This window comes from Sycon ciliatum, chromosome 10, assembly GCF_964019385.1.
Source record: "Sycon ciliatum chromosome 10, ocSycCili1.1, whole genome shotgun sequence".
Classification (NCBI taxonomy): Eukaryota; Metazoa; Porifera; class Calcarea; order Leucosolenida; family Sycettidae; genus Sycon; species Sycon ciliatum.
The window spans coordinates 3,064,434-3,085,994 of record NC_088652.1 but is presented as its reverse complement, the minus strand read 5'-3'; the positions used below and the strand labels follow the sequence as shown (position 1 = coordinate 3,085,994).

Sequence of the window (21,561 nt, the reverse complement as noted above, 5' to 3'; positions counted from 1 at the left end):
TCGTAGATCTACAACATACTAGTATACCGTAAAGTACCGCCAGAGCGCCCCACCATCTCGTCATTTCGTGGTCGTCTTGTGGAGGTGGTTCCTGTCTGTAGGTCATACGACACGGACCTTGTACACACATTGCAGTCAATCCGTATCCAGTTTACCTTCAAGCGGATGCGAGCTCCACATAAAAACATGCCAAGTGTGACCTTAGTACACGAAGGTTCTCACATCCTACAAACTTAGCAGCATTCTGCCATACGATTGTCTTCCCTTGGCTGTAAAATCAAGGTGGGGCGCTCTCGCGGGACCAGGAGACGGGGCGCTCGCGCTCTAGCAGTACTTTACGGTATATATACGTGTGTACGTCGTAACGTTTATTTGTAAAAAAAACAGAAGACAAAAAGTAGAGTACCCGTACCCTGACCCAGTCTTTATACGCGACATTCCTGTGAACTTTGACCTCCATGCTTTGGTACGAGAGCGTACAACCAAAAGCGGTAAATACAACCAAAAGCGGTCATGATTGGACTGGATCATGGACTCTCTTCAACTTCAAGTTTCTCTTCTCTTGTATAAAGCTAGCTTGGTACAACCTGGATTCGCGTATACGGTACAACCGTCTCTCGGATCTCGCACACGTGTAGCTTTCTCTGCTTTTCTGTAGTTGGACGACGTACAACCAGACAAATTGCAAAACGCGATCTTCAGAGAGCTACATACAAGTCGAGACGCGAGAGGTGGCTTCCATCCCGACATAATTGTCTTCTTCCACCTTTCACCAGTTTCCTTTTGCGTTAGGGTTTTTGGTTGCAGTCATGGCAAGCGCTGAAATTGGAATACCAGCGACATGCGGGATATGCTCAGACCAGTGCAAGGAGCCCCTGTTGCTGCCTTGTCTGCACTCGTCGTGCCAATCATGTTTGGATGCTCCTGAGAACCAGACCGCAAACGTTGTCCACTGCAAGGCTTGTGACAAGTCCTTCGTCACCGAGGTGTCCAATCTCCCGGCCAATTGTTTCTTGTCGCGCTCCCTTTCCGAAAGCCAGGAGCAGAAAGTTGAGGCCACTGTAATTTGCAACCAGCACCCGAACGTTGAGGCAGCCGATGCCATGTATTGCAAGCCATGCCGGGTAAGTTGAATTATCTGGCGTGTCTTCCCGAAACACACCATCATCAGTCTCTTCTGATCCATATTCTTTTCTTGTGGGTTTCCGCAGAGGAATGCGGGTACATGCACACGTGCATTCTCTCTTTCTTGTCGGGGCGACTACGTAGATATACGTACATGTACATGTACCGGTATTTGAATCTTTGAATCCTGTGACCTCTCAGCTCCGAGTTCAGAATAGGAGCACGATAAAAGTCTCAAACGCTCTCTCCCATCCTAGTGATCCCACACACACACACGTGTATGACGCTATCTACAAACTGGCACCGTACTCATGTTACTTGAACTATAAAAATGAAACGAAAAAAAGAAAGAAAAAAAGATCGTGCATGGAAGTGATGAGACAAGAAATTTGTAGTCTTGTAGATCTACTCTGCGCTTTTTCTTGAAGCCTGTAAAGTGTAAGCACAGACCGCGGCCCCGACTTGAAGAGATTGGATGCAAAACGCGACGTGAATTTCATACTTCAGATACTAACGTTCCTGTATGATTGTGCATGTTGTGGACATTGAAAATTTTAAATCCGAGGAAAATTTGTACGCAGCTGAAAGCGCTGGCCGGCCTTGTACATTGTACCTGTGATTATGAGTACGTATGCAGCACAATACAGTGTACTACAAATTCAAGTCAGGTTGTAGCAAATGTTCTCCCCCTTTTCATACGGTATGTGTACGGATCTATTCAGGGATGGTACCCATTTTGCCGTTCAGGTTCATGTTGTACCGTAAAGTCCGCTGCAAACGCCCACTTCGCAGCAAACGCCCACCCCAGCGGGTCAATACTATATTCGTCTTTTTCAGGTTGATAAAGTTGTACAAAACCGTCATGAAGGTTGAATGCGTATGAAAACAACTTCCGTAAGGCCATGGTAACAATTATCTTTGATTCTCAAGTACGCGCGCACCGATTTTTGGCGGCGCACCGACGATTTTTTAAACTTCTATGCATGCATATGCGCGCATGAAAACGGTCAATGCGAAAGGCATGAATCAGAGAGTAGTAAAATACCGCTATTTTTCTACTCCCTGGCCTGAATATTTCAACATAATAATTATGACCATGTGCATATGTGTGACCCTATCTTTGGAAATAAAAAAATGTGGGAAATAAAATATAGAATCGCTCGCTCGCACTGATTTTCACAGGCTCATGACCTGAGAATCAACTGTATTTTTTACCATGGCCTAAAGTACCGTTGATCCCCCCCCCCCCCCACGCCATGTCGCTTCCAAGCTAGGTTTTCGGCAGGCGGCGGGAATTAGATCAAGGCTGTCAAGCGCAGTACGATGTACAACAATGTGGAAGATCGGACTCGATGTGCTGGATTGTGCACATTTTCATCCTGCACTGGCAAGTATTGTGTACAGCAGTGCATGCGTCGGTTCAACATCGTATTTCATTGTAAACGCCGAAGTCGCTTCACAGGCAGAAAATCAACAGGGGGCGGCAATTAGAGAGGACGGATCAACGGTACTTTACGGTAATGCCTGCAAACTGCCTATGTCTTACTAGAAGGCTCTGCTAAAGCGATTGTAATAATCTTGCATCAAAGAAAAACGTCTGTCGAGATTTCCTTCCAATCGATAAATGAGTCGTCTTCGTATCAGTTCGTTCTCTATGCGGTAAAGCCGTCAAATCTATCTGGTTTTCAAAACATGAAATTTCTTCAGTGCCACGATAAACGCAACGTGATTCACTGAAATTATAGGATTGTTCTGACGAAGCGTCAGTCAACGACTTGACCTGTTGCAGTATTGCATTTGCAAGTAAAACAGGGAGGATGTCACAGAAGCTACATTTACAAAGTCGCTGCTAACTTGTTGATAACTCTGGAATGCGCGAGAAAAGCCCTTGCCTTTGCGCGATTTGGGAATGCTGGCTTGAAACACCGTCAGAAGTGTATTTGGTTCCTGCAATGCTTATCAGAACAAGAGTGTCATCGATTGGTGGATCCGGATTGAGTGCGAGCAGGCGGTGTAGTCCGAGCAACGCTGGCCCGATTGAACAAAACAAGGGGGTAGTACGCAAAATGTATGCATACCGTACAAAATCCTGTGAAAGCTCTCAATCCTATTCCACTCCAAGTACACCTACTCCGGATTCGGCCAATCGATCACGCTCACTCGGAGCACACTTGCTCGGGATTCGGCCAATCGATCATGCCCCAAGATACACTCATTGCTGTCTGATGATTGCCTGATCCGTGAAGCAAGCTTCACGGATCAGTAACAGCGAAATCCTCATCCTCTTCTTCTTGTTGCAAGCTAAACTAACTTGTGGGTAAGGTGTTCCCTACGCAAAACCTTCCACACGCGGGGCACGATGAACGCCACGGAGCACAATAAGGCTATAACGGCCACCGTACGAGATCTATTGGAGCAATGCACACAACGACCAGGTCCACACCCACCTATTTTCTATAGAACATTGCTCCCCATCATTCTGTTCCTTGTGAATGCAGTGGAGTACTTCACGTACTAGCAACCATAAGCTGCTTGATGATAGCATTCATTTCAAACTCAGGGTAGGAAAGCTCTCCCAGCGCACCGTTCCTTCATCTGTGCCCATACCAATCGCCATCAGCTCAATTGACACCCAAGTGTGTGTTTGCGTGTGTGCGTGTGTGTGTGTGTGTGTGCGCGCGTATGTATGTATGTGCATGCGCATCTATGCGGGTGGCTGCGTGTGTGCATGTGTATGTGTGCGGATGGTTGCGTGCACATGCGGGGCCGGTGTTTTGTGCATGCGGTCGATACACCTTCTTCGTTTGTATGTACAGAAAGTCATATGTCCGATGTTCAACTGCATCAAGAAAGAGCATGCTGATCACGAAGTCAAGCAGTTGCAAGAGTTGGTGGCTGAAACGGACGCGGTTCGCCAGAGCCTGCGCACGGCCGCCAGCCAAGTGTCCAACACGTTGAGCACGTCAGCCCGGCAAGCTAGCGATGCCGTTAACGCTCGCCTCGACGCCCAGCGAGCGCAGATCGAAGAAGCCCGCTGTAGTCTTCGCAAGGCGGTCGACGATCGTGTGCAGCAGATCAAGGACCAGCTGGAACAGGACCTGCAGCGCATCGTCGAGTACGAAGCCACCTGCGAGAAAAGCTGCAAGTCACGGCTCCAGGAGCTCAGCACTGAGACGGAACTTGCCGACCGCTGCATTGCTTTCGCCGAGGCTCTTGCCAAGAACGGCAATGAGGAGGATATATCGGCCTTGTCGAAGCCAGTCATCAAATCACTAGAGCTGCTCCGCGACAAGCCGATACAGAACAAGCCACCGGCACTCGGTCGCATTTCGCACGAAGAGTCGGAGGAGGACGAGACGCAAGCACAGCAGGCTCTGCGCAACCTGCTAGGCGAGCTCTCTATCGTTCACGTCAGCGGCCGCTTCTCTACGTCCAACATCCCCAAGGACAGCGAAGGAACCGTGCAAGCCCTGTCCGGTGCTACCGCGTCGATGCTCGTCACTTGCCGCACGTCCGACGGCAAGACGCACGTCAGCAGTGACAATCGCCTGTGCGCAACCTGGGAGCAAATCCCCGAGGAGATGGATGAGCAGCCTGTGGTGGAGGTGAACGACAACAATGATGGCACATACAAGCTCTCCTACACATTGCCGAAGGATGGCAAGTACAAGCTCCGCATCGCGATGAACGGAGATGAGCTTGGGGACAGTCCGTACAACTTTGTGGCGTCCTGTGGCAAGTGGGGCCTTGACCCTGAGCAGTGCAGCAAGGGCGTCAGCATCAAGGATGATGGCAAGAAGGTGGTGAAGAATGCGCTAGGCCACTCCAGCATACTGGGGCTCATCGGCTGGGAGCAGGGCGTGCAGACCTGGCGCATCAAGGTCTCGCAGAAGCAGAACTGCTACGCCGGCGTTGCTCTGCGCGTGCCCGAGGCCATGACGTGGAAAGGAAGCAAGTCGCCGCCGGTCGTATGGTGCTTCTCGTCGAACGGCTACAAATACTCCGATGTTGGCGTCGAAGGGAAAATACTTGGTGAGCAAGACGGCGATGTGGACATCACACTCGACTGCGATAATCACACTCTGAAGATGAAGAATCTAGACACGGGCGACGAGGACGAGATAACCGATTTGCCAGCCGGCACCAAGTTCTACCCGTGGTTTCATCTGTACTACATCAAGACGTCGTTCTCAATCATCACCGACGACGAATAAATAAATTGTGTGTATGAGGCTGCCTGCCTGGAGTCCAAGCCGTTCCAAAGTGACAGCAGACTGGTAGAGCCGAGGGGCGTAATGAGCCGCTCACAGCAACATCTTACATCAAGCTGAACTATTATTCATATCCGCATCCGGGCTGCCTCAGTTCTCGTCATCCTAAGCGCTTCAAGTCCGTCTTTCTTGATTGCTTGCCTGGAATGTCGAGACTAGTATGGCTTAGGCTATGAGTGTACACGACGGGTGATGACTACAGGTACATAAGAGAAACTAATCGATTTCTAAATTGATCAACACTTCAAATAATGGATATTCTGAGACTGAGCCGGCAACTAGATGCCGTCTTGTCATTCGTGTACAGGTAGGGATCGCTCTTAACTGTTAGACCTGCACGTATATTTAGGGCAACGAACATGCTTTACAATTTCAATGTTATGCTCCGTCGCTAAGCCAGCTGGGCTCCTCTTGCGCCGGGCACTGGCACTCTACTGTAAAAATATGACTTTTATCAGCTGTCACTATTCTCATCCGATCTACTTTTCTCAGATATTTTCTCCTGGTACAGTCTGTATCGGCTATAGCGTACCCTTTTGATTTCCGTGATTTTATCACTATAACCGATGCATCACTATATGCGATACGATCGATTTTTTTCGATCGACACATGAAAGGCAAGGAAATACTTCCAGCATGGCATTTTGACAAATGAGCATGCTGCATAGTTGACAGTGCCCGCATTTCCATAAAAAAATCTGTTATGTACATGTACATGTGTCAATATCAAAATAATCAACGTGAAGAAAGTAAAAAAATAGGGCCTTTGATATTATTGCAACATGTATTATCACTATAGCCGATAATAATGTAGTGTGTTATGCATGTTTTGATTCTTTGTTGCCATCATAATATCCGATATATCATTACATCCGATAATATTGGTTATAGTGATATTTGTACTGGATAAAATAGGTTTTGCTTTTGATATTTCGTACCAATATCACTGTAGCCGATATATTCTTATATCCGGTCACTCTATAGCCGATACAGACTGTATTTTGACTTTTCGAGGCGGCCTTCATATCGTGTCCTATCACTGTACCAGTTCTGTTCAGTCTATCTCTGCTCGCAGTCTTGTGTCGTGGTTTCTTCTGCAGAGCTGAGTTTGTATTTTGCTTGCTCCATTTGCAGAAGCGAATATGGTATCATTTGTGGCATGTCCAATCCACTGCCTCCATTGATGCATCCTTGTTAGATTTTTATCCTGCACTTCACCCTAGCATGGATCAATTTTTTTGCAGTGTATTTAGTTTATATGGGCAATCATCGTGAATTGCCGTCTGTGCGGAACTTCATTACAGTCAGACCTCGCTTATCCGGTCCTCTTTATCCGGATCCCTCGCCATCCGGAAGAAAATTGTTGGTTACCGATTTACAGCATTTGCCATGCATACACACAGTATGTGTGTTCGATTATCCGGTTCCCTCGCCTATCCGGATATTTTTTGTGGAAAACGGATGTGTGCGTTTATGCGAGGTCTGACTGTATATCGCTCCAAATACATGTACATGTACGTATGCCGACTCCCTCCAGTCAGTGCTTATATATATTATGGGTGTTGGGCCTACAAGTACATGACTGTATTACATGTATGTCAGAGGATCATGTGCTGCTTGCCCAGTTTGTCCCAGGAGTACTAAACTATAGTACTAAACTATGTTTAGTACTCCCCGGTTTGTCCTACTGTATAGTGGATCATAAGTACCGGTATTCAGCTGTCATGTAGCGGTACATGCATGTCATAGGGGTGAAACGAGTATCTATTTTGACCAATCGATCACTCGTTCATAATATTCGATCGAGTATCCGATTATTTCGAGTATTTTATCAAAATTCAAAAGGACTAGATTTGTGAGTTCTCCACAAATTCGGGAAGAAATTATCTGTGAACATAAAACAAAAGTCGCCAACGTCTTGTAATTGTACAGAGTTTTAAAGTAACGATTTTCATCAGTACTTTCATATTAGACACCCTTAGCAAAAAACGTTATGTTGTAACGGTATTATCGTAAGGGGGAAAATACCGTGATTTGGGTTCGACCTTTAGCAAGATGCACGCTATTTTTAGTACGCTGTTGCCACGAGAGTAGCTTTGATTTCGCGCGGTACAACCATTTTTGTCACCATATACGCGATACAAGGTGAAATGCGTACGGACTATGCAATATTTGGCCAAAACACGTACCGTTGGTCACAACGATAAATCAGCCCCCATAACGTTTATACGCTGCAGCTTCAACGCTATTTGGGTGATCAAGGTACGAGTACCGTAAAAAATAGCGTTACCGTTGTTTGCTAAGGGTGTCTATTACCGTAAAGTACCGCCAGAGCGCCCCACCATCTCATCCTTTCGTGGTCGTATTGTGGAGGTGGTCTGCTGTCTGTAGGTCATACGACATGAACCTTGTACACATATTGCACGTTTTGCAGTCAATCCGTACCTTCGAGCGGACACAAGCTAGCTTAAGCTCCACACAAAAACCTGCCAAGTGTGACCTTAGTACACTAAGATTCTTACATCGTACACACTTCATTGCACTCTGCCATACGATTTTCCTTTCTCTGGCTGTAAAATCAAGGTGGGGCGCTCTCGCGAGACGGGGCGCTCTGGCGGTACTTTACGGTATTATTATTATTAAATTTTTGATAGGGCAATCCCCACAGCTACAGGCCTAAGGCCTTTTGCCAGGGTACCCTAAAAAATGAAGAACAGAATTACGGAAGGTATGCAAGGAAGAACTTGAGCGGACCCATATCTCAGTTACTTGCCGTGGTGATTGCATCGTCCAAGTCATAATTATAATACTGACTCAAAGGCATACAAACACATGTATACCAGGTATTTTACGACTCCCTGATGTATACCATGTACCAGCTAGCGGTACAACAAAAGTTTTTGAAAAATATAATGCCAATACTAAAAACAAAAACAAAACGATCGAGTGCAAAATTTCGAATACTCGCTCGTTTGAAATTTTCGAACGAATACTCGAATATTCGAACTAATCGTTTGAATCGTTTCACCCCTAAATTATTGCATGATGATGATGATCAGATGACACAGGTCTACTGACCGTGCTGGGTTTTGTTTCATAATCAGTGACAAGAGACAAGCAAGAAATGGTGAGAATTGGAAAGAAAGAATCCAGAAGGGAAGAATTTTAACATTAAAATAATATTAAAACGCGGGACCAGCGTCGGCATCGCTTGAATGTTCAGAAACACACAAACTATAATGTAGCCTTCGCATCCACAGGCCACCATCAGAGTACATAACTCGCTGGAGTTGCACACTCTTGGGGATTATGTACTCTTGGTTTGCCACTATGCAGTATGCTTGTTCTGGGGCGGCATGGCCCAGAGGGGCACCTGAAGAAACTGAAAGGGAAGAAATAAAAAATTTGAAAAAACAAAGACTGCACTCTGCAGTCCAGACGGCATGAGCGTCGTACGACAATGCTGTGTACTGTTGTTCTGCGTACTGTCTGTACCCTCGTCATAATCACGTGACTCCGTGCGATCAGGTGATCATTCACAACGCCACTTGACCTTTTTTTTTGTACTGTGCAGTTCCTCATGCAATTTCGAACGACGATATCATAATTATCGGTCAGAAGGATGAATTGAAGCTGATTCAGTTTGAGGGGAATAACTTCGTTCTGAGAAGAGAGATATTTTTCTGCGCCATTGTCCAACTCCACGACAGACGCAAATCTCTGGAACAGGTCCACAAATTGGGAAGGAAGGGCGTTTTGTTATTAGCTTTTGATTGTCATTGAAAACTTGTGTTGCAATAATTGAATAATTTGGATAGAATCGGCGGCTCCTTTCACTATGGATCCAGTTGCTGCCATTGTTCGATTCAATGCCATGACGGCAGCCAGAGACAAAATGTGTCGGTAAGTAATGGAGTTAGACATGTTAATCGTTCTATCGCTTTCCACCAAAATCGACTGCTGGTGAAATTTCGAACAGGATTTGAGTACTAGTAACACAACACAACCATACTCCACTACTATTAGAGAGGTTTTGCAGAGCGAACGTTCGCAATGATTTTCGCGTTCCGGGTTGCGAAAACTATTGCGAACGTTCGCGCGAAATTTGTGTTTTGCATGTTTTTCGCTCCCAGGAATTTTCGCGTGCACTCGCTTGTTTGAGAAGTGGTCTTCGTCCGATTATTTTGTTGTTGCGAGTGACGGCACCCTGACTGAGTCATGGCCTGAGACGAGAGCTCTTGACTACCTTGTCCATGGCCGGAGACTCACAGACAAACGGGTTGGCTTGTGCCGTAATCTGGCGCATCAACACCTGAAATTCAAAAAGGCATCGTTGATGTAACCGGCTCTGAGCAGTGAGAAAACGAGCAGGCAGGAGATCGGGGCCATGATGGTTCCGGAGATGAAGCAACACGGGCTGCCACAAGTATAGGAAAGCTAGCACCCGCGGACCAAGCCAAGAGTAGAGATCAAGCACAAACATGAGGATTGAGGGTGGCTCACCGCGCACGAACAGTCCACAAAGAGCGAACATTACTGCGAACGTTTGCATGTTTCTCGCTCCAAGAAAATTTCGTGTGCACTCGCTTGTTTTTGAGAAGTGTTCTCCATCCGATTATTTGTTTGTTGCGAGTGGCGGCACGCGCACCAGGTACCCTGAGTCACGGCCTGAGACGAGAGCTCTTTGACCAGGTTGTCCATGGCCGGAGACCCACAGACAAACGGGCCGGGTTGGCTTGTGCCGTAATCTTGCGCATCACACCTGAGATTCAAAAAGACATCATTATTTGATGTAACCGATTCTGAGCAGTGAGAAGACGAGCAAGCAGGAGATCGGAGATGGTTCTGGAGATGAAACAACACGGGCTGCTAAAACTATCGGAAAGCTAGCACTCGCGGACCAAGCCAAGAGTAGAGATCCAGCACAAACATGAAGATTGAGGGTCGCTCACGATCACCGTGCACCAGGCTGACCAGCGGTCCACAAAGAGCGAAAATTACTGCGAAAGTTTGTTTCGCGTTTCCTGCAACTTTCGCGTTCAAAACTGCGAACGTTCGCACGAAGTTTCGCTTTTCGTGACGTCAAACGAAAATTCGCGCGAACGTTCGCTCTGCAAAACCTCTCTATTTTGAAACTATTTTTTTCGTATTGAGACTCTGAGAACACGGAAATCCACGTTATGTGCAACAAAAACACAAAATGAAATTATAGTTTCTAGTCCTGTACGGAACTATGTGCTGTACTTTACTAAACAGCTATACACCACCATTGCGTACGAGGTATACTCTGCTCTGCTGCTTATGGCTATGCATGACACCAAGAGTACATAAAAACCAGTGTGTGCAGCCTGGGGCTTTTTCCACTATGGGTGTCTGCAAGAGTACATAACCCCCCAGAGTGTGCAACTCCCACATACCCTGCTGTCCCGACAGAATTTCAAGTTGACGTCATTATTTATGACGCAATGCTCCTTGCACCAGTGATTTACAACAAGTGTACGGGTGTCAACGCATCACACGTTTTTCTTTGCAATAATTTGTACAGGATCGATCGGCTTCGCTCAACCACAGGTTCCGGATTCGTCTGATAATCCGTGTACAGTGCGCATTGCATCATCAAAATGACGTCAACTTGAAATTCTGTCGGGACAGCACCCATAGTGGAGTTGCACACTCTGGGGGGTTATGTACTCTTGGTGTCTGCAAGAGTGCATAAACAAGAGTATGCAACTGTGGTGATGGGTCAGTGCCCGGCGCGCTGCCTTCATCACGCTCTGAAAGCATGCATTCAAACTCACAATTTCTCGTACGAGCCCATCCGTTTTTGCTTGATTCGTTCCAGTACCTACGCGATCTCTAAATTCTGGCGCGTGAACTCCAGTTCCGTACGAAAGTTCATTTCAAAACCAGAGGGAAAGTGCGGTGTTTGATTTTCCGCATTGCGCGGACTGCAGCTGAATGATGTAATGAAGGTAGCGCGCCACGCATCTGGCCCATAGAAAAGAGATCACAGTCGCATACTCTTGTTTATGGACTCTTGGTGTCTGTCACTGCGGAATTCCGTGATTACATCATAATTTGGTGCAGATCTGAGGCGGGAAGTGGCGTAGTGCGTGCAACTGTGCAGAAAAAGACCTGCTCGAATCCTGCTTGTACGCACTACATCACTAAAATGATGTAATCACGGAACTCCGCCGTGAGACAGCAACCCATCCGAGCTGCACACTCTGGTTTTCATGTACTCTCGACGACACTGAAGCGTGACAAAGTCAGACGATTATCATAGTGCGGAGCCTTTTTTATTTTAGTCGTACTGTAGTGAGGGTTCTTTTACTCGTGTTCACAATCAACCTTGCGTTGACGTAGATGTACCATATTTTCTGGAGTATCAGCTGCACTGGAGTGCAGTATTTCCCCGACTATAAGTCACACTCGATTATAGGTCGCACCCCCATTTTCAGGTTTGAGCAATATTGTTGCGATATATTCACTTCAGTAGTAAGTCATGCTCGATTGTAAGTCGCACCCCTTTTTCACCCTGAAGTTTAGTGTAAAAAGGTGCAACTTATCATCGGGGAGATACGGTATGCCGCAGCCAGGGTTCTGTCACAAAAAAATACAGAGGTCTACCCTGTTGATCACGGCCAATACGACCATCGTAGTACAATCCGTGCTGAATTGTTTTTTGGGCGAATCACTGGAGTTGAAGGTGCGGCTAACACTCCCGCGGAAGATCCGGTACACGTACGGACATAAGTCATACTTGCAGCATGGTGTTATCATGTTTCACGGAACATCACTACACCATGTAGATGGTACTATAATGCGAGAAGCTTTCGTTGTGTGCAAATTTTGCGTTCCTAAGAATTGCACTTGTTCACGATGAAAACGTTTCGCGACTTTATCTCTTCAGATTGTCCAGAACAATCCGAAGAGCAGTTTGCGATGAATTGCATTCCAGATTAACTTCTCTCTCGCATGAGGTTGTTTTTTGTGTTTTCTCATCTGTGCATCTGTCTCTGCTCGTGGGTGGGTGCGCATACGTGTGCGCGCGCGCGCGCGCGCGTGTGTGTGTGTGCGTGAGTGTGTGTGCGCGCGCGTGTACACACACACTTCCTTGCTTGTGCATATGCCCATTGTGTATACGGCATCATTACTTTGTGTTGGCATGTTTTAAATCTGTGTCATGACGTGTATGTACTATGTGCTGTTGGTTTTCTTTGCAGTTTGGTGCAGTACATCTCCAGGTTTGTCTGGTATTACCTGCAGAGACATGGATACAGCGCCGACTTTGTTACTCGTTTTAAACAATTGGAAGGTGCTATCAGCACTGCCAGGAAATGTAAGCACATGGGTGGTTTAGATGTGTGTGTGTGTGTGTGTGTGTGTGTGTGTGTGTGTGTGTGTCAGCACAAGTTGCTATGTCTAACATAGCTGTTCGCTATCATCGCTTCCGCGATGGGCAGGTCTGAGGTCTGAGGTGTGTGTGTGTGTGTCTGTGTGTGACAACGCTATCGTACAGTCCCGTATGGAGCCTGTGGCAAAGCTCCTCATCTGCAGTACCTGTGCGCACAGTTCTCGACGGCCACAAGTCATTGTGAGGCGTAAATGTAGCGCTACTCGCGCAGCCTGCACACACTGAGTCTGACATTCCCCACCCGATGGACAACACACCTCCTGGTCTGTCCCTTACGGGCCAGATTTTGTTTACAAGATGCACAACTCCCCAGCGCGGCAGGCACATGGGGCTAGCATGGGGTGATATGGTGCTGGTGAGGCTGGCCATGCTCAACCGACCAGAAGTCTCGGCATCTTGTAATGGCAGGCGCACCACATTGGGCGGAAAGCATAAACATAGCCAGCCATGGCAGTGGAAGAAGGAAGGAGGTGTGTGTGTGTGTGTGTGCGTGTGTGTGTGTGTGTGCGTGCGTGTGTGTACGTGTGTGGGGGGGGGGGGGGGGGGCAGATATTTGCCACCACTATACTTATATGCATGTATGTACATGTATATAATATTGCCATGTATGCGTATGTGCATTGGTGTATTCGCGTCCACATGCAAAACTCCACTAACGGTATACCCATTGTGTTTGTGCGTGCGTGCATGTGTGTGTGTGTGTGTGCGCGTGCGTGCGTGGGTGTGTGTGTGTGTGTGTGTGTGTGTGTGTGCGTGTTTGTGTGTGCGTGTGTCCGTGCGTCTGTGCGTGTGTGTAGTGTTCCGGATAGGTAAGAGTGTTGATGTACTGCAGTCAGCTGCTGCTACACTACATCATCCTGATCTTCTCGTCCGATGCACACTGACCTTCTCCAAGGTAAGAAATTAACAATGTACGAATGTGGCATCTCATTCCCGGTAGAGGTTTTCTAATTTTTATAAAACATCAAAGCATGTCTACGCCGACCACTCATGCCCCCACCTAATTGATGTTGCCATGCACAGGCGATCTCCTTAGCCAGGGTCAGGTCAATGGAAGTGATACCCTGTGGTCCTGGATTTTGTCCCCCTCTAGAACAGGTGGGCACTTTCTTGGTGTTGTCACCTTAACAGGTTTCACTGTACATAGTAAAGAGGTTAAGATGCACGTTATTTCCGACGTGACGCGCACTTTCACGGCAAATTCGGCGTAAAACTCCCAATTTCGACGCGAGCTGCAAGTCGCCCGCGTTGTTTTTCGATGCCAGAGCCGAATAACGCGAGCTGAACTATCGCGTTACGTCAGAAATGACGTGCATCTTAAAGGGGAAGTTAAGGCAAAAATTAAAATGTCACCAGTTGTAGTCTTCGGGGTGCTGAGTCGAATGGTCTTGGTCCGAGAAAGCTGAGACGCTCCCTTCCTACTTGAATCCCAATCGAACTCGCGCACTTCCACCGAAACTGGGTGACTGCGCCCTACGAGATGGGGATTTGTATGCAAAATGTCACTAAAAGCGCCATTTCGTTCTTATAAAAGCACTGATGACCGCGATTGGCCCATATGTTGTAGTCTTTTGGACGCTGAGTCGACTGGTTTTGGTCCGAAAAGGCTGCGATGCAGCGTTCGCCCCTAATTCCCAATCGAACATGGTTGAACAAGCGGTCACGTGCTCCTGCGTACACCAGTCACCTGGTCACCGTGCCTGCAGGGTACAACTTACAGCCTGTTTTGACCTTTTTTGGGTGCAGTCCTGTCACTCGAGTTGAACCTTGGTGTGAAAGTTGTCGCCTGCTGGCGTGGTGACCAGGTGATTTTGGCACCCAGGAGCACGTGACCGCTTCTTCAACCATGTTCGATTGGGAATAAAGGAGGAACGCTGCATCGCAGCCTTTTCGGACCAAAACCAGTCGACTCAGCGTCCAAAAGACTACAACATATGGGCCAATCGCGGTCATCCGTGCTTTTATAAGAACCAAATGGCGCTTTTAGTGACATTTTGCATACAAATCCCCATCTCGTAGGGCGCAGTCACCCAGTTTCGGTGGAAGTGCGCGAGTTCGATTGGGATTCAAGTAGGAAGGGAGCGTCTCAGCTTTCTCGGACCAAGACCATTCGACTCAGCACCCCGAAGACTACAACTGGTGAAATTTTAATTTTTGCCTTAACTTCCCCTTTAACCTCTCTAGTAAAACCGGTCAGGGCTACCACCTGTCCCAGGAGACCACTGTAACGAGGATCAACTGATGCATGAGTATGTGTAGATTTGTGCACAGAAGGATTTTGCTCTTCATACTAGTGTATTCACTATCAAAATGATGGAGGGTTGTCTTGTGTTCGTATCTGTATGAAGCTCTATGTTACAGCAGAACCTTCCTCTGCCGCTGCCTATGTATAGATGTGTATGTTTTTTTAATGGATGTGTTCTGTGTGTACTGCGCACGCGTGTGTGTGTGTGTGTATGTGTGTGTGTGTGTGTGTGTGTGTATGTGTGTGTGTGTGTGTGTGTGTGTGTGTGTGTGTGTGTGTGTGTGTGTACATGTACGTGTGTGTATGTGCATGTGTATGTTATTCAGGTGAACACCGCACTGTTCTTGGTGTTTGATCACATCGTGTGGGGCTGCCGTATCGGCATCTTTCCCAAGACGGACAAGGCCTACTGGGGCCACCTGTCCAACCGCTTCTGGCTCGTGTCTCTGTCCGCGCTGCTGCTACGCGATTTCTACGAGCTGAAACGCCTCGTGCAGGAGCGCATGGCCCGTCAGCCCAACGCCTCCGGAGATGGACGGTTGAATCAGCGACAGCAGAATCGGGGCAGAGCCGGTTCCAGCATTCGTGCGGCGCCCGGTGCGATCGCAGCCACCTGCGTACGGCACCCGGAGGTGGTGCTGGACACGATCAAGAACATGGCCGACTTCTTGCTGCCGCTAGGCAACTTGGATCTGATCAGCTCGTCGCCGGGACTGCTTGGTCTCTGTGGTACGGTGTCGTCGGCTATTGGCACCCTCGTGCTGTGTGATGACCGGTACAAGATCAGGCCGTCGTAATCACCACCTTTCTGCATCCCCTGAAGTCAGTGGCGTTGCCTGAGTGGACTTCCTTGAAAGGCCCGAGGCGAGGCGTCGGTGCTGAACGGGTTCCTTGCGCCCGTGCATGACAGTATGTGTTGATCTGTGCACAGAAGGCATCCATACTTTTGCTACCCAAATATGGTTAGATTTCCTATAGCTTTGAAACAGCTATTACTTGACAAATAAGGCATGGCACTGTTGCCCTGTATGGGGAGTGGCATTTGCCTGCACTACACGGTACCTGCATTGCACCTCCACTGCATTGTCACTGGTGCTGCGCCAATGTATACTTGTGCTGGTCCACATTCAGTTCGCAGCATTCTCTCTACTTTGTCTAGATTTTTATGATGGCCTGGAGCTATCACCCCCCCCCCCCCCCCCACACACACACACTCCACCGCCACCACCACACGCTCACAAATTCTCTAGGGCGAAAGTCCTGATTTATCGCCGTAGACCGGCTCGAAAGTCAAGGCGGTGATGCGTTGATTTTCCTGTTGATGATTAAAATCAGTGAAAGCATTACCTTTTTAGTACAGTAGTTCGATATTATAGATAGCTTGCTGGCTCTCACTGTCACCAGATAATGCTCGCTGCTAGCTTTCCTTAGAGTAAAGAGAAAGGACCAATTTCCTCAGTGTGTTGGACATTATCCTACCACTATTCCAATGGTGGTCATGTGTTTGTTTGTTTTCTTCCACAGTTTGTTCATAAAAGCCGTCAAATTTTGGTTATGAGCGCGTTATCCATATTGTTCTTATTTTCTAGTCGTTATTTAATTTTGATGTGCGGTGTCTTGCCCGCAACATTCCCTCAGGCCGGTCGCAACGTGAGCGATGTGCACCTGCAGAGTATGAGCCAAGTGTGCTGTCTTTGGGCATGCGTAAATGTTGGCTTGAGTTGGAGACTGCCCGTGTGTGTGCGTGTGTGTGTGTGTCTGTCTGTCCGTCTGTGTGTCTGTGCCTCTGAGCGGGGAAACCGATCTCCCAGCAGAAAGGTGCCTGCCAGTGTACTAGTTGTCATCCGCTGCTCAGTCTACTGTTGCCATCACTACCACCACAGGGGTGTCGGAATGTATTTAGGGTTGTACATCTGAAGTTTGATTTACCCGTGGGGGGGGGGGGGGGAGGGGTTGCTGAACCAAACATGGTGGGGGGGGGGGCATCACCGCATCACCACCGGCAAGAGTCCACCACCACCACACGCGAGTGCTGGAATGCACTTTGTGGCCTGCCCGCGCAGCCATTGCTACCCGTTCCACCCCAGGCTGTAGCCATCACTGCTGTTCCAGGAGCTGCCGTCACGTCCCACAGCGGCAGAGCACAATGACTTCCCGCATGCCTGGCTCTGTTCGCCCCGAGTTCGTCTGCATGCCTGGCTCTGTTCGCCCCGAGTTCGTCTGACAGTAAACATAGTTACTGTAGCCGTGGTTAGTATTTTTTAAACGTTTTTAACCGTTAACGTTAAATCGTGCCGAGCACCCAAAATACTGTTGGTTTGGTATCGTTTCGACGTTAGAAGGACCTGTTTACCGGGAGAACGAAACAGTAAGATTCCAACTGGGGTGACGTCACAAGGCGATCGTTCTGTCAGAAACATTAAAGCTAATCGTGTCTTATGCACACACCAACCGACGGTACAGGCCGACCTTCGAAATTAAGGTGAACGGTAAAAATGCTTAGCCCTTGGCGGATTATGCTGGCATAATTTGTGGCACAATGTTCGGATTTTGTCAAAAATTATGCCCTGGCATAAACGGACTTCTGAGACCAGACGGTCGGCATAACCTTACGATGCAGGCTCTGAAGATTAGTGCTCCACGAATACTAGTATTTAGGCAAGTCACAAGAACCTGGTGAATGTTACCCCTTATTATTATTATAAGCCGTGCTGTCATGGTGCCAGAGTCGTTGTAACGTTGCAAAGCGCAACAAGAGTGCAAGGGTACAGTATAGCACCATCGTTGGCATATCAAGTTTCCAGCATAATGTAGCATAATCACTGGCATAATGGAAAGCATAATTCACCAAGGGCTGTTTGTACTGAGTTCACCATACCATTAGATTGGACCGCAGCATAGTATAGCACCATCATTGCCATAACTTTATAATGACTGTAGCATAATTCAGCAATTTCTCGAGCATAATCCGCCAAGGTCTAAACATGCTAACCATGTCTAGGAGGATTCCTTTAGTCTCCCTTCATTCTTCTCAAACTGACATTAGTCTAGTCTGGCCTGGGGGGAGGGTCTCCGTGCCCACCGGCATGTTAAGATACATGTATGGCGCTACATACCGGTACTTGCCAGACGACAATACACAATAATAACAGCTCGCCGACTGTTGTATTAAACTTGTAAGGTACCACGAGAGATATTTTTTGTGGGCTCTTACTAGTCTTAGTGACATAGTCTTAAGTACATGTACATGTGACATTACACCTGTAGTGTACCAAGAGTACAGTCATGGTTATGTGCTCTGGATTGTATCAAGAGCATTATAAGCTCCCAGGAGCTAATTTTACTCTTGGTGATACTACACCGCACGGACCGCACATCACATAATTATATTATTATTATTTTGCTTGTACGCGTTGGCATCAACCTGCATAAAGCAGGTATATATAGTTAAGCATCACATAGACATGTACTCTAAAAAAATTATGAAAAACTCTCATCCAGCAACAAACTATAACTACAACTTGGTGGCATGGGTAGGTATCTCGGAAGCCCAAACAGGCAAAAACGGAAGAGACGATCATGAATATGATTCAAGATGCGTCCCGTGTCTCAGAACTCAGGTTAGAGCACCAACAGCACAACCGAGCCAATGAGCGGACGAGAACAGAAACGCAAGGAACACATACATATACAAGAACGTGACAACATCCTTCTCCTCCTACCCCCCCCCCCCCCCAACTCGATGCACATTATTTAAAATTTTAATTTATTACTTCAAAAAACACAGAGGCAGTACAGTAGGGTTAGTTTCTGCGAAAGTGCTCAATACTGTAAAACATGTAATTTTAGCTGAATTAAAATTTCGCTGTCAGGGACCTGCCGGGTTTCAGGTGTAATTTAGAATTAGGTGACCAGCATTCCCTGCACATACAGTGCATACTCTGGTGCCTTCTAGGTGTGATCTAAATTTAGGTGCCTGGTTTCTCTATCGAAATCACCGAAATTAAAGTTACACCGAAAATATCGTGTTTTACAATAGCTGATTCAGGCAGAGCGGCGTACACAAGGGCACACCCCTGATGATTGGTTCAGCCATGAAACTCTGAGTCACAACGGAATTTGCCCAAGGTTTTCATTGTGTGCCTTTGTGAATTACTTCAAAAATTAGTTCCCCAGAAATTCCCCAAAGGCAGACGCCTAAATCAAGGGGATCTCCGAGAATAATAATGATAATTATCGTTGTCTCCATCGCTTACATTGTTAATAAAGTAGTCCACATGTCGCTTCAGCTCGTCCTACTTATTGCCATATTAAAATTATCGTTGTGATAATTATAAGTACAATAAGGTGCGATTTTAAAAGGAAGAAAAAGATTAAAAAGATCGGCGTAAAGAGGATACAAGTACATGTTCGGGACTAAAGGGTTAATAAGCATGTGCTACAAAGATGAGCAACGATCGTCAGTCACGTATTGGTCCTCGGAGAATTATAGCCACAACCTCTCATTCACATCTCTAGATTGGGACCAGAACCAAGCAGGTCCTAAACCGTCTCGCCTTCGACATTGACTACCAGCCATAGGCACAATGCGCGATGGAACGGACCATTATTATAGTCGTGTTAGTCTTAACGTGTGTATGTCGCATGGGACTTGCTTCGTTTCGTTACATTCCACGCCCTGGTAAAACTGCAAGCATCTGACATCTGTACTGATTCTCATAGAGTCATACCCCTTCAACATGACACATGTATGTGCCCGAACGAACTCCCCTGCCTGAGGCTGACAATATTTCTACTAACTTTGTTTTCTCACAGGCTTGGTGTGAGATGTGCCCATCGTTCGTCAGGAGTCCCCGTGGACGCTGTGCGTGCGCGCGCGCGCGTTTGTGCGTGTGCGCGCGCGCGCGTGTGGCCAAAATGCCCGAAGCGTTTTCTCGTTCTTACAGTGCATTTCGCATTCGGTTGCATTCAGCCATTCTCCTGCGAGATCTGGTATGACAATGAAGATTATGCTGGTGGAGTCTAGCTAAGAATCGTGTACATGTAGTCCGGATCACCGCGATGCCTAGTATTTTTTTCGGTGATAGTGTAATAATGCTGTACATGTGTGCTGCGCTTCTTTCTCTTTGTGTGTACTGTAAAATTGCCAGTGACCGCCCGCCCGTAACCTGCATACAGTGGGAGCCCTAGCAAATTTGAAACCATTGACTGTTCACATCAGTATGGATATCCACAGTATCGGGCTTGGTGTCACTAGTCCCAACCCACAGCGGACGTACTCCACTGCATGCACGGCTCTTGGAGGTTTGGCCAAGCGACCAGAGTCAGTTACACCTCGCAGGCTTTCATGCTGGAACATGTATGCATGTCGACGTCACGAAGCGAATGATAAGACGTTGAAGGTTCGCTTTCGACGCTCCAGGTTTGCAGCTCAGCAGCACCAAATGGAGTAAACTCCACGTGCAGCTGTCTGCTACAGAAGTCAAGACATTATAATGACCAACACTATGATTCCGATCTCCGGGACCGTGCCATTGCAATATCCAGTAGGTCGAGGCTCGACTCTGTTCCCGTTATTGCTTTGTAAGATATGGCAGTAGCATTGAACGACGCCAGTGCTAGAGGAATGCGTCAGCACCGTCACAGCACCCAACACCGTCGCTTTACTGCGGCCGTCGGCGAGACATTCCACAACGCCAGTGTCCAACCAGTCGAGTACTACCGCGAGCAATGTTCGCACAAATGCCGTCAAAGAGAGAGTCAAGACCCTGTCAAACCTTGCGCTTGACCCTCACCTTTAGTGCTATATGTCGCAGCCACGCTCCGAACCTCTCTGCAACTTTGGCCCGGCCTCCTCACGATCCACCTTAGGACGAGGACATGGTCGCGAAGTGCCAGAGGCGTGATGCTCCTCACGTGCCAAGCAGGGTAGTCGCCATGCTTCTACATGCGTGAGAATCCTTTCCTCACTTCGGACTGCGAGAATTTCATGCTGCCAAGACACTAGCACGGCCCCTGGAGTAACATACTGGAGAAAAGCCTGCATGATTTGGGAGAGACGAAGACTTCGCTGAAATCCTCTCAAAAGATAGTTCGTCTTTCAGACACTTCTGCGTGTGTGTTCTCGACTGAAGATCCTTTGAGTAGAACGAAGGAGGGCGTCCGAATACAACGCCAGGTTTGGTTCACGGCGGGTGGCCGCCACTAACCCGCCAGCCCACGGCAAGCACCGAACAGGAGCTGTCATTCTGCAGGTAAGGAAACATGTTGTCTAACATTCCACACTAGCGAGAATTTCCAGATTGCCTAGACTAGGCTAGAGTACTCAACACCACAAGGATGGAGCAATATCACAAAGTCAGAAGCGAACAGAAACCAATGGCTAGGTCATTATTTTAACGCTGCGTTTCATGCACACAGCAAGGCAATCCTCAGACAACATTGTATAACATTCAATGATTGCAAGCGCCATGTCTAGAGAGTGCAGTGTGGCGTGGGGTATG

General features: G+C 47.6%; 3 protein-coding genes across 3 annotated transcripts in view; all 3 read left to right on the top strand.

Annotated features, from left to right (window-relative positions):
• Positions 1-692: 692 nt before the first annotated feature.
• LOC135825997 (tripartite motif-containing protein 3-like) lies at positions 693-6,825 on the top strand. The gene is made up of 2 exons (XM_065338631.1): positions 693-1,124; positions 3,942-6,825. The coding sequence occupies exons 1-2, from the start codon at positions 810-812 to the stop codon at positions 5,337-5,339; spliced, it is 1,713 nt and encodes a 570-aa protein (XP_065194703.1). The 5' UTR covers positions 693-809; the 3' UTR covers positions 5,340-6,825.
• A 2,170-nt stretch (positions 6,826-8,995) lies between these two features.
• Positions 8,996-16,695, top strand: LOC135825747 (peroxisomal membrane protein 11B-like). The gene is made up of 4 exons (XM_065338367.1): positions 8,996-9,299; positions 12,623-12,738; positions 13,611-13,708; positions 15,385-16,695. Exons 1-4 carry the CDS (start codon positions 9,235-9,237, stop codon positions 15,853-15,855), a joined length of 750 nt encoding a protein of 249 aa, XP_065194439.1. The 5' UTR covers positions 8,996-9,234; the 3' UTR covers positions 15,856-16,695.
• A 4,598-nt stretch (positions 16,696-21,293) lies between these two features.
• The window catches only part of LOC135826293 (protein madd-4-like), a 31,653-nt gene continuing 31,385 nt past the window's right edge, over positions 21,294-21,561 (top strand). The window contains exon 1 of the mRNA XM_065338920.1: positions 21,294-21,312. The gene's annotated coding sequence lies outside the window, so the exon portion shown is untranslated. The remainder of the gene's footprint in view (positions 21,313-21,561) is intronic.